Source organism: Pseudorca crassidens, chromosome Y (genome assembly GCF_039906515.1).
Source record: "Pseudorca crassidens isolate mPseCra1 chromosome Y, mPseCra1.hap1, whole genome shotgun sequence".
Lineage (NCBI taxonomy): Eukaryota > Metazoa > Chordata > Mammalia > Artiodactyla > Delphinidae > Pseudorca > Pseudorca crassidens.
The window spans coordinates 5,808,603-5,820,798 of record NC_090318.1 but is presented as its reverse complement, the minus strand read 5'-3'; the positions used below and the strand labels follow the sequence as shown (position 1 = coordinate 5,820,798).

Here is a 12,196-nt window from a genome sequence, read left to right as displayed (position 1 = left end):
CATCACAAGAGTAATTTACTTAAATCCAACAATCAAAACAAATATTTGTTAATCACACAGTATGTGCCAAGTGCCATGCATGGCGCTGAGATTATAAAGACAAACGTGAATGAATAATATTCTTCCTTACCTTAGGAAACGGAACCTTTTAATTAGTTGCATGTGGGTATGACATGGGGTAGAAGGGAGATAGGAGGAGAGAGTTAAAAAAAAAGAGTTTAAATTGTTAAGAATTACGTTATGGAGCTTTGTGGACACTTTTCCTGTGACCCTTAAATTTGGCGGGATCTCACTCACCGGCAGGGATGGTAATAACGGCTGATCTCATCTTTCCTTTAAGCAGAGGATCCCAAAGCCGTGGTGTGCGTCCTGCCTGCCCCAGCGACAAATTTCTCCCCTGTCTTCTGAATCGAGCTGCTGGCAGTGCCCCAAAGCAGGAAATATAGGTGGCCCGGCCACCACTGCAAATTCTGGCTCTGTGGACCTTGTCTGTCCTTAAATTTTCGATGCCACCACACCACTTTAAACCAGAGCACCCCAGGAGTCAGACCGGGGCTTTGCAAACTTTAGTGTGCAGAGCAAAGCCTGGGGATGCTGTTAAAATGCAGACTCTGCTTCAGGAGATCTGAGGCCTGGGATTCTTCCTTTCTAATAAGTTTCCCGGAGGAAGCTCTCTTGGGAAGACCACACCCTACCAGAGAGTTCGAAGGCAATGGAAGGAGGCAAGAATGAACAGCTTGGGCTTCCCTGGTGGCGCAGTGGTTGAGAGTCCGCCTGCCGATGCAGGGGACACGGGTTCGTGCCCCGGTCCGGGAGTATCCCACATGCCGCGGCGCGGCTGGGCCCGTGAGCCATGGCCGCTGAGCCTGTGCGTCCGGAGCCTGTTCTCCGCAACGGGAGAGGCCACAACAGTGAGAGGCCCGCGTACCGCAATAAAAAAAAAAAAACAGGTTGTCCTTCTATATTTCCTGGATATACACACACTTGCCCTTCCCGTGACTAAATTCGAATAGTAGTAAAGAATTCAGACTAATGCAGTTGTGCTATGCATAGGCATTAGGGTGCCTGCAGAAGCAGCTGTCTCAGAAGTCTACTTACAAGAATAAACACGAGATCTCTTCCTTAGTCATGACATCCAGCGTTCTTGCTTACAGAAAGTGTTGTGGGCCAGAGCCCAGGTCACTAGCATCCCAAATGAGGGAGAAAGAAAAAAGGCCAAGGTAAAGGCCATCTGGGGAGCTCCCACCCACTCCCTCTCCTGCTTAAGGTAGAGACACGCGTTTTTCGGATTCTCTTCTGTACTTCAGTGAGCGTAAATCTGTCCTTTAACAAGGGGGCCTGGAGAACCTTCAACCAGAAACTCTGCAATTCCTTAAGGCCTGCTTGTTAGGATTAGATAGGGAAGACACTGTTGAGGGAGAGAAGGAATTGTCAGTCCTTTGAATCCGGGCGGGAATGCAAGCCAAGTGGGCCGCCTTAGAAAGGTGCTTCTCAGATCTACCCAGAGCCAGTGGTGCTACCAGACGACACAGGCTGGTCTGCTGAAGCCCTGCTATGCAGCATGAACGTTACGATTTAGCACCAGCTCGGATTTCACCATCCCATTTTGCAGAGAAGTCACCTGGGAAGCTCAGAGAGGTCATACAACCCACCCAAGGCCACACAGCTTAAGGAGGGATACGGATGTGAACGCTGCCCAAAGCCATAGTGCGACCTTTCCAACAATGCTTAAGGAAATATCTGAGGTAGTCTTCCAAAAGCTGCGGGGCATCCAATCCCAACGTAGCCCCTAGACCCCGCCCTTACACGGACAGCTGGACCGCCCCGAGGCTGAGGGGGGAGGGAAACCACTGCCGGGGAGCAGCCGCCAAGAAGGCCAAGCACTTCCGGTGCACAGAAAATGAGGGTCGTTCAGGGTCAGCAGACTTGCAGGTGAGGGCCGGCCCGCACGTGGCGCATAGGGACTAATATGCATCCCGAGGTATCCGAAGACAGTATGACCCGAGACGAGAAAGTCTTATCCCTTACCCGCCCTAGGGGACACCAAGGTCAAGCGGCCGAGGGCGCGCCGCCATGCCGAGTCCAGCGGTTTAAGTGGAGCAGGCGGAGCCTAGCGGACGCACGCATCGGCGCGATGACGTCACAGACCCGCGCGGGTAGTCCGGCCTCAATCCCTTCTGCGGAAGCTTCTTGGGCGGGCGTGGTCCGGCCCTGATAGGCACGGGCCGGTTGACTGACGGCCCGGCCCCGCCTTCCGGATAAGGGATGACGGGCTGGGAGTGGCGGGGGACGAAGTTCTACACGGAAATGCCTCAGACCTGCATTGGTAGGGCGGAGCGGGGGGCGGGCGAGGGGCAGCTTCTGGCCCTCCGGAGGTGGCTCCCGGGCGAGTGGGTACGTGTAGGCATCCCTGGGGGTGTTGCAGCAGCGACCCTCGTCCCGCCACCCCCCGACCACAGGATAGTGGGGGCACTGGGCCTGCGTACGATGGGTCGGCCCCCCTGGAGACCCATCCCCTTCTCCTCTCTCCAGTCTGAAGAAATTAAACCCAAACCGGGGCTCGGCTGCAGCACTTGAGCCTCCTTTCGCACAGGGCCTGGCTCTGCGCATCAGAACGAGTGTTTTCGGTTCCTAAATAAATTCCAGGCCGGGACCAAGTGCCTAATCTGACGGTCCCGGGACCCCCGAGAAACCCCTGAGGGCATCCAGGGGGAGCAATGTGGGGGGGGGACACTGTTTTATACACGTGGTGAAATCGTTCCCCCTGAAGTTTCGTGAAATACAGTTTCATTGTTAGATTTGTTGCAAGTATCAGGTGATGCAGATGTCATTTCTTTGAGCCTCCAGTTGCCCTCGCCAGTCATGACCTCAGTTTGTCTTGAGAAACTTGGCTATGAAATACACTGCATCGTTGAATAATTGAGTATTGCATTATTGAATAATTGAGAGCATCAGGTTAAAAAAAACAAAACAAAACAAAACAACAGCAACAAAAAACGGATGCTCACGATGGAAACGGTGGGGAGTCGAGACATATGTTTTAAATTCACTGATGCACTCGCAAAGAGCAAATGTGTCTTTCATTTGAAGTTTGCTACCTTCTCTAATGATTTTACCAGTAGCCCACACCCCGAAAAGTATCAAAAGGTCAAGAAAAAAGGACCAAATGCCTTGCCAATGGGAATTTAACCATTTGGTTTTTGCCAAGTAATTAAAAAGTAGGCTGCATAGTCTATGTACTGAACAAATATAGACTGTTGTAGTTTTTTTTTTTTTTAATTAATATGATTGTAGTGGGTCAAGGTGAGAGAAGGAAGAGTTTCCTTGAAAGATTTGGGTGATTAATTAGACTTTAATTGAAAAGATTATGCTTAGAACAGAGAATTCTGTATATAAAAGAAAGCCTTGGAATGATGACTAGCATAAGAGTACACAGCATGTGGAACAAACTATACCAACTTAACGGGCATTTTTGGGTTTTGTGTCACCAATTTCACAGCTAGAATGAAGCACATCAACTTGTCGTTTGCAGCGTGTGGGTTTCTGGGCATTTACCACTTGGGGGCAGCATCCGCACTTTACAAACACGGCCAAAAGCTCCTGAAGAATGTCAAGGCCTTTGCCGGGGCTTCTGCGGGATCCTTGGTTGCTTCTGTCCTGCTAACAGCGCCACAAAAAATAGAGGTAATTAAGTAGTAACTAGGCTGTGTTTCTCATCCAGAAATTACGCCCAAACAACGAAGATGATTGTTAACTATCTACTAAGTTAACTGCAGAGAAATAATCCTTTGCCTGGGAAACAGAAAAGGTTGACTTCTTTTAAAATTTAATCATTCAGGATCTCTGCTCTCCATTTGGAAAAGATTATTATTTTGGGTGACAACAAGACAAGGAAATAAAATCCCTTCTTTTACTCTTGAGTGTTTATTTAGTCTTAAGATTCCAGCTTTGTTTCTTTCAAGCAAAGGATATTTCTCCATTAACTGATCATGAGAAGAGCACAGAGCCTGTTCTCAAGGCCTTGAACATGTGGCTGATAAGTCTTTGCTTGCTCCTATTTACAGACAGGCATATAAACTAAAATGTTGGCCTGTAATATCTTTTTTTTTTAATTTTTATTTATTTTTGGCTGCGTTGGGTCTTCGTTTCTGCACGCGGGCTTTCTCTAGTTGCGGCGAGCAGGGGCTACTCTTTGTTGCCGTGCGAGGGCTCCTCATTGCTCTGGCTTCTCTTGTTGCAGAGCACGGGCTCTAGGCACGCCGGCTTCAGTAGTTGCAGCACGCGGGCTCAATAGTTGTGGCACACGGGCTTAGTTGCTCCGCAGCATGTGGGATCCTCCCAGACCAGGGATCGAACCTGTGTCCCCTGCATTGGCAGGTGGATTCTCAACCACTGTGCCACCGGGGAAGTCCCTGTAATCTCTTTTAAGAGGAATGATATTGGAATTTAATTTGTTTTTCATTCCCACAGTAAGAAGAAGCCCTGAATTCCAAGCAGTTTATCTAGAAGTAATAAAAATGAGCATTAAGTATTTCATTTAATGTAATCTATGTTTTTAAAGTCTGTTTTCTGCTTCTATACAGCCATCATGCATTCTCTGACTGTGAGAACTGGCTTCTGCAGGTGGAGAATATTCTATCTGTTAATTACTTACATTCTCTAGCAGCTTGGAATAGTAATCATATAATGATTAACAACATTTCCATGCCCAAGGATGCATTTGTCACATTTAAATGTTGAAATCCACAACATTTTAAACATCAGAAATCTTGTTTTCAAATCTCTGATGAGCTGCTTATGGAAGAGAAACTGGACTTTAGACCAGTTATTCAGAAATCCACTGCTCTTTTTCTTTTTTATATACTAGAAGAGTGATGGAAAATTTTAGAGATTGTACAGGATGAGAACGTGAAGTCAGGGAAAGTAGCAGACTCATGTGCTTTGAAGTGCAGGCTAGTCCCTCCCAGCTCTTTATTTCCTTTCTGAAGCACAGGGCTACTAAGGGGTTGTTTACTCCTGTTCAGTGCAGTCTTTCCTTTAGGTGGGAGCAAATCCCCAGCTTTGGATTTGGGTAGATTTGGTTTTGAATCCTCAGCAGTTTGAAATATATTAAGTGTGATTTAGAATTAGACTGATTTGGAAATGCTGTGATCATATAGCCCCTTCACTGAAATTCTGCGATGTTCAGACATTGAATCCTTTACCTGAATTTGAGACTTTTGATATCAGTCCGATTACCTGTTCTTTTTTACATTTTCGGTAAATTGGAGATCCAGTCGTATTGTCTCATTGTGTTGGTCAGGCCTTAGGGGTAACTCTTTATCGGGCGCTCACGTTGGCAAGTGGAAAATGATTCTCTGGATTCACCTAGGGCATCCTCGTTTCTCTTTTCTCAAAATCAGTTTTCAGCCATTTGCCCTGAGGTTACTTTATTTCTTTTCTCTTGAGCATTTGAAATCTACCCCTTGAAGGATGGCTTTGAGCTTTCTTAGGAAACTGTTTTCTACCTACTCAAGTCCCTGTTAGCTCAGTTCTCCCTGTTGGTATATAAGTTCTTCGAGCTTTGTGGTGTTGTGACAGAGATGTGGGTAATGAATCCAGCTCCGAGCTAGTGCATGTATAATTAAGACCAGCACCTGACGCTGGTGTATTTTAGGTGGCAGGCAGATTTAGACTTTGATATGTTAAAAAGCTCAGCGCAGCCGGCCTTTCCTCAGCCCTCAGAATTTGCCAGGCATGGCGTTAGACACAGCAGGGAGCTAACTCAAAGATAAGTGCATTCCTTAATAGGTTTCCAGTCTGGTCAGGGGCCGTGTCTGTGTGTGTGTGTGTGTGTGTGTAACCAAAAATAATACAAGAAAATAAGCTGGGTGTGCAGTGTGGCTTAGTAGAAAGAGCATACACTGGGGGGGGGCACCCCCATTTCTCAGCTGGAAGTCTACAGCGGCTTCTTGAACAGGCAGGGCTGCGTCTGCCCCTGCTGCCTACAATCCACCTACCTAAGCATTCAGAGTGATTTCACCCAAACACAAATCTGAACATCTCATCCTGTGACCTCCCCCTCTCCCACCCCCGGGATCCCTGTTGACTCAGGATGGGGTGCAGATTTCTTTCTTTTTTTTTTTTTACTTTATATTGGAGTATAGTTTTTTTTTTTTTTTTACATTTTATTTTATTTTTTATTTATTTATGTTTGGCTACATTGGGTCTTTGTCGCTGCCTGTGGGTTTTCTCTAGTTGCGGCGAGTGGGGGCTACTCTTCATTGCAGTGCACAGGCTCTAGGCACGCGGGCTTCAGTAGCCGTGGCTCGTGGGCTCTAGAGCACAGGCTCAGTAATTGTGGCTCGTGGGCTCAGTAGTGGTGGCTCGCAGGCCCTAGAGCGCAGGCTCAGCAGCTGTGGCGCACGGGCCTAGCGTGCGCCACGGCATGTGGGATCCTCCCGAACCAGGGCTCGAACCCGTGTCCCCTGCGTTGGCAGGCAGATTCTCAACCACTGTGCCACCAGGGAAGCCCTGGAGTATAGTTAATTAACAATGTTGTGATAGTTTCAGGTGTACAGCAAAGTGATTCAGTTATACATATACATGTATCTATTCTTTTTTAAATGCTTTTCCCATTTAGGTTGTTACATAATATTGAACGGAGCTCCCTGCGCTTTACAGAAGGTCCTTGTTGGTTGTCCACTTTAAATATAGTAGTGTGTACATGTCAATCCCACACTCCTAATTTATCGCTCCCCCATCCTTCCTTCCCCCCAGTAACCATAATTTCATTCTCTAAGTCTGTGAGTCTGTTTTGTAAATAAGTTCATTTGTATCATTTCTTTTTAGATTCCTCATATAAGTGATATTATGTGATATTTGTCTTTCTCTGTCTGACTTCACTCAGTATGACAATCTCCAGGTCCATCCATGTTGCTGCAAATGGCATTGTTTCATTCTTTTTAGTGGCTGAGTAATATTCCATGGTATTTATGTGCCACATCTTCTGTATTCATTCATCTGTTGATGGACATTTAGGCTGTTCCCATGTCCTGGCTGTTGTAAATAGTGCTGCTATGAACATAGGGGTGCATGTGTCTTTTCAAAGTATGGTTTTCTCTGGACATATGCCCAGGAGTGGGATTGCAGGATCATATGGTAGCTCTATTTCTAGTTTTTTAAGTAGCCTCCATACTGTTCTCCATAGTGGCTGAGATTTCCATTCCCAGCAACAGCGTAGGAGGGTTCCCTTCTCACCTGGGGTGCAGATTTCTTAGTACGACTCCCAGGGCCACGTGGACCTTAGCCCTCTCATGGCTCACTGAGGTTGCCTTTCTGGTCTCTGCCCCGTCTGAGCTGCTTGCACTCTTCTCAGCGCTACCTCTGCCTGTTGTCGTCTGCCACCTCCATCTCCTGTCCAACTCCTGTCTTGTATCTTGGGTCTCAGCCTAGCAAAGTGAGGTTGGAGGTTGATGCCCACTGTGTTAGCTCCCAGTTGCTGCTGCAACAGATGACAGTAAACATAGCAGCTCTGAACAACACACGTTTATTTTCTAACAGTTCTGGAGGTCAGACGTCTGAAAAGGTCTCACTGTCTACAATCAAAGTGTCAGCAGGGCCACGCTCCCTCTGGAGGCTCCGGAGGACAATGTGTGTCCTGGCCTTTTCCAGGTGCTAGAGGTGTCCTGCCTTCCCTGGCTCTGGCTCCTTCCTCGATCTGTAAAGTCATAAGCATAGCACCTTGACATCTCGCCAACTCTGACCCTCCTGCCCGCCTCTCCCCCTTACAAGGACCCTTGTGATTATATTGGGTTCACTGAGATAATCCAGGAGCATCTCCTGACCTCGCAACCCTTAACTTAATCTCATGTGGAAAGTCGCTTTTGCTGTGTAAGGGCACCAATTCTCAGGGTCCGGGGCGACCCTAGCCTTCGGGGGAAGGAGGGGACGTGAATCTGCCCCATACATGGATGCTGTCCTGGCGCCCTGCCATCTCCTCACCGAGGGACTCCTCAGTCCCAGAAAGGCAGGGGCTCTGTGTATCTCACGCTCAGCCATTGAATCCCAGTTCCTAGCCCACCGCCTGGTGCCCAGTAGGTTGCTGAATGGATGAACTAATAAATGAAAGATAGACCTGGGTTTAAATCCTGGCACTGACACTCATTTTCGATGGCACAGTGGGAAAGATACTTAACCCTCCAAACGTCAGTTTCCTTACCCGTCTAGTGCGGTGATCATACCCACCTTGCATTGCTATATGAAGACGAGGCAACAGAGGCCACATCAGTGGATCCCAGCACTGGCTGCCTGTTAGCCCCGACTGGGGGCACTTTTGTGAAAGACCAGTGCCCCAGGCTAATCTCCAAGGACTCTGACCCGGTAGAGTCATCACAAGCCCTTTCTCTGTTGTTGGTGGTGGTGTGAATCGTCCGCACTGTTGTAGAGCTGCAGTCCGAACGTTCCAGAGGCCACAGGATTGGTGTGGGTGAGGAATTTAATTATGTTGGAGAGGCCTGTAGAGAAATGTGCTCAGTTACAATTAGAACCCAGCTGTCAAGGATTTTCCACAGGTGGGCAAAGCCATGTGAGGTGGTTTAAAAAGAAAAAGAAAAAAAAAAAAAAGATTGCAATTGGCAGACCATATAGCTTGCCTGGGGCCCAGGAATGGTGGGTGAGGGACAGGTCTCGTGGGGATGCGTGCCTGTGAAGCATCCGACATCTGGGGTTGGCTTTATACGGTCCAGGTGCCTTGTGTGATAGGCACAGGGTTCTGGAACCAGAATTGTAATGTTTTTGACAAAACATAGGGTCACCTATTAATTTTCTTTTTCAGGAATGTAACGAGTTTACCTACAGTTTTGCCGAAGAAACCCGAAGGCAGACTTTCGGGGCAGTGACACCCGGCTATGATTTCATGGCCCGATTGAGGTGCATATATAGAGTACATTCCCCCGCCCCCTCCCCCAAGCCTGTGAAGACAGAGGATGCTCTGGATACATTGTAGCAAGCCCAGTCAGCATTCTCTCTCCTGAAGCATTTACAGGGCGGTCAGTAATTAAAGGTGAATCATGCAGTGCGTGGCCAAGCCACTCAAGATGGCTGTTCTCTTGCTCTCTGTACATCCCCTGCTCGACCAGTCCTTGCTTCATCTGCACCCTACTCACAAACGTGCTTGCCTCCTGCCCCAGCTCGTGACTGGCCTAATCCTTGGGCCAGAGCGGCTCCACCTGATAGTTTATTAAAGGGAGATACCTGCCCTCCACGATGGGCGTTAACCTGACGGGCTGTGAGCTGCTAGTTTCTGTGGTAACAGATGAGCCCACCTGACATCAATTCCCCATATAAATGGTGGCCTCCTCCGCCCCCGGGTAGCAAAGATGGCTGCTTTGTCCTGTCTGCCGCCTCCCGAACATGATGGGGTGTCTCTCCAGGACTCTTTTGCTTTAGACATGTAAGATCCCCCATCCAGTAAGCCATAGGTGTCGCTGTCACTGTCTCCGGGCTCTTTCTCGGGTCTCCAGTCTGGGCAGCTACAAGGCTTGCAGGCCAGTGGGGCGCAGCGGCTCCCTTATTTCTTCTTCAGGAGCGGAGTGGAGGCGGTTCTCCCTCCCAACGCGCACGAGCTGGCTCACAACCGCCTGCACGTCTCCATCACCAACACCAAGACCAGAGAAAACTGCTTAGTCTCCAGTTTTCCCTCCCGGGAGGACCTCGTTAAGGTAACACTGCCGCATTCCTTGTTGGAGGGAATGAGCAAGTGCTGATATACATACTTCCACAAACAGTGAGCGCGCCCGCGTTCTTTAGGTCCAGCATTGCATACCGTGCCTGATAGATGGTACAGGCTCCATAAATCATGCGTCTGAAGGATGCAGCCGCCAGTATCCCTCCGAGGCCGCCTTATGGCAGGCGGCTCCCAGAGACCTCACGAGTAGCTCAGTGTTTTTGCTTGTGATGTTCCGTGTGCTCACGTTTATCCTGGGATTAAACTTGACTAGCAAGAACCATTCCTTACATTGACGTAGATAATACTCCTGCAGTTTGTGTAAGACTTTGTTTCGGTACTACCGTATTCGGTCCTTCCACAGCCCTGTAAATCAGGCAGGACAGGTGAGATTACTGTACTTTTGTCGCTTTTTTAAGAGAAGAAATGGGTGGAAAGATTTTGTGTGACACACCCCAGGGTGTACTGACTGCCAGTGGGAATCCAGGTCTCTTACCTTTTCACTCTAATGTTCCTTTTCCTTTCTTCCGTTTTGCGTTGATGCCTTTCTATCCAAACACATGTGAAAGTTGGTTGGGAAATCATTGTCTCTGGGATAGTTCAGCTGATTTGCGAATAACAGTGCATTGCTAAGGTAATACATTAACTATTTTACATTTGAAAGGGTGCACTTCTCTTCGAAAAGCCAGGCTATTTTCTTCTTTTTCCTCTTGTGGGAATTGTAGCGAGCTTCAGGTGATACAGAGGACGCGTGTTTGGATACAGTAGCAGGCGATGGATTGAGAGAGCTACGAGTTCCACCTGAATTAGATGATACATGCATTGAGTTTTACTATCAAAACTCACTGTTCGAATTTTATGTTTGAATGATATGATTTGAAATACCTAATGAAATGTTGAGCTGACAAGTAAAATTACTTTGTGACTTAAGAGATTAGAATATTTTCACTCCCGTCTCTCACTTATACATTCATAGTCATTCCATCTTAGAAAAATATTTTTCTATAATATTATTATACTCTTGTGTAGACTTAAAAAATAGAAAGGGAGAAGCTGATAACCCATGCCTGAATTGTCACCAATCGTCAATGCCGACGCAGATGTATCAGGCTTGCAGTGGTTAGAATACCTCTTCTTGTTGGGAAGAGAACAAGGTTGGGAGCAAAAGACTATCGTCCTATCATGAAACGAGGGCAATTCTACCCACAGTTACTACCTTCTCCTTGAGTCTGTCCGTGGCTACTGTATCTACGGTGGCCGAGCCCCTGATGTTTCCTACATCCCGCCCTGATTTACTTACCACTGTTCCGCATACGAATTTTACTGCTCTGTTTACTTAGTTTTTGTCTATCTTCCTTCAAGAGAGTGTAAGCTCGGGGTGGGGGTGGGGGGTAGGAGGGTCCAGGGACTGCTGTGTTCTGTCCACTGCTGTATTCCCAGCGCCTGGCACAGTATCAGCTCCCTCAACCTGTGCTCCATGAGTGAATGGGAATGAATAAGTCAATGAACTAAGATGGCATCTATTAAAGGAATGAAGAAGCTGGATCCTTCATGTTCAATGATCTGGACAAAACGTAATTCAGCTCGTTAGTGGCCCAGCTGGGACCACAGTCCAGGCCTCAAACATTCTGCTTGGTAGCCATGGCCCCCTCTCCCAACGCGAGATAAAATCACCCTCTTAATTCCTTTCATGTGGGAGTGTCGTGAGCTGAATAACGTCCCCCAAAGATGTCCATGCTGTAATCCCCAGGACCTGTGAATACGGCGTCTCACATGGCAAAAGGGATTGTATAGATGGGGTGAAGGTGAGGGTCTTGGTGGGGAGGTGATCCTGGGTTAGCTGGGCCGACCCAAACTAATTTAGTCTCGTGTGTCCTTAAAAATGGAGATGTTTGCTCCTTCTGAGACGCAGGAGCCTTTGTATGAGGAGGGCACTACGGGTCCTCCCCTTGACAGCCAGCAAGGCAGAGGGACCTCAGTCCTGCAGCCAGTGGAGCTGAATGCTACCAGTATCTGAATGAGCAGGAAACCAAGTCTCCCCTCAAGCCCGCAGGAAGGAATGCAGCCCTGCCAGCACCTGAATCTTTTTTCCCCGGGTGGATCTGGCCCGTGCTGGATCCCGACCTCCAGACCCTGGGATCATACATTTATTTGGGTTGTTTTAGCCTTTCGATTTGTGGTAACTTGTTATAGCAGCCATAGCAAACTACTGCAGTAAGCAAACAGGACTTTTTTGATTTGCTTTGTTTTGGATAATAACTACTCAGAGAACTGGTGAAATTACTTGAGTTCATTGAACAGAAGAGAACTAGTTGGCACAAATGTATAATACCTTGTAAGGAGAATAATTGAATAATTAATATGTATCCTAGGTTATACGTGAAGCATTTTAAATGTTTAGTAGAATGCTCTAACCTTTTGCAGAAACTCAAAGAAAGGAAGGATAGATGGTTCCTTGACAGCAGATGGTGGCTATAAAAATGTATGAAA

At 47.7% G+C, this 12,196-nt stretch overlaps 1 protein-coding gene across 7 annotated transcripts in view; it reads left to right on the top strand.

Annotated features, from left to right (window-relative positions):
- The first annotated feature begins 1,842 nt into the window (after window positions 1–1,842).
- The window catches only part of PNPLA4 (patatin like phospholipase domain containing 4), a 109,367-nt gene continuing 99,013 nt past the window's right edge, over window positions 1,843–12,196 (top strand). For 2 of the 7 annotated variants that reach the window (XM_067724796.1, XM_067724798.1), the window contains exons 1-4: window positions 2,176–2,326; window positions 3,500–3,684; window positions 8,816–8,910; window positions 9,566–9,701. In XM_067724796.1, the coding sequence (XP_067580897.1) occupies window positions 2,266–2,326; window positions 3,500–3,684; window positions 8,816–8,910; window positions 9,566–9,701 (477 nt within the window). In that variant the 5' untranslated portion in view covers window positions 2,176–2,265. Of the gene's footprint in view, window positions 1,933–2,172; window positions 2,327–3,499; window positions 3,685–8,815; window positions 8,911–9,565; window positions 9,702–12,196 lie in introns of those variants that run through there. The other 5 variants (XM_067724793.1, XM_067724791.1, XM_067724795.1 and 2 more) reach the window with 5 other exon arrangements.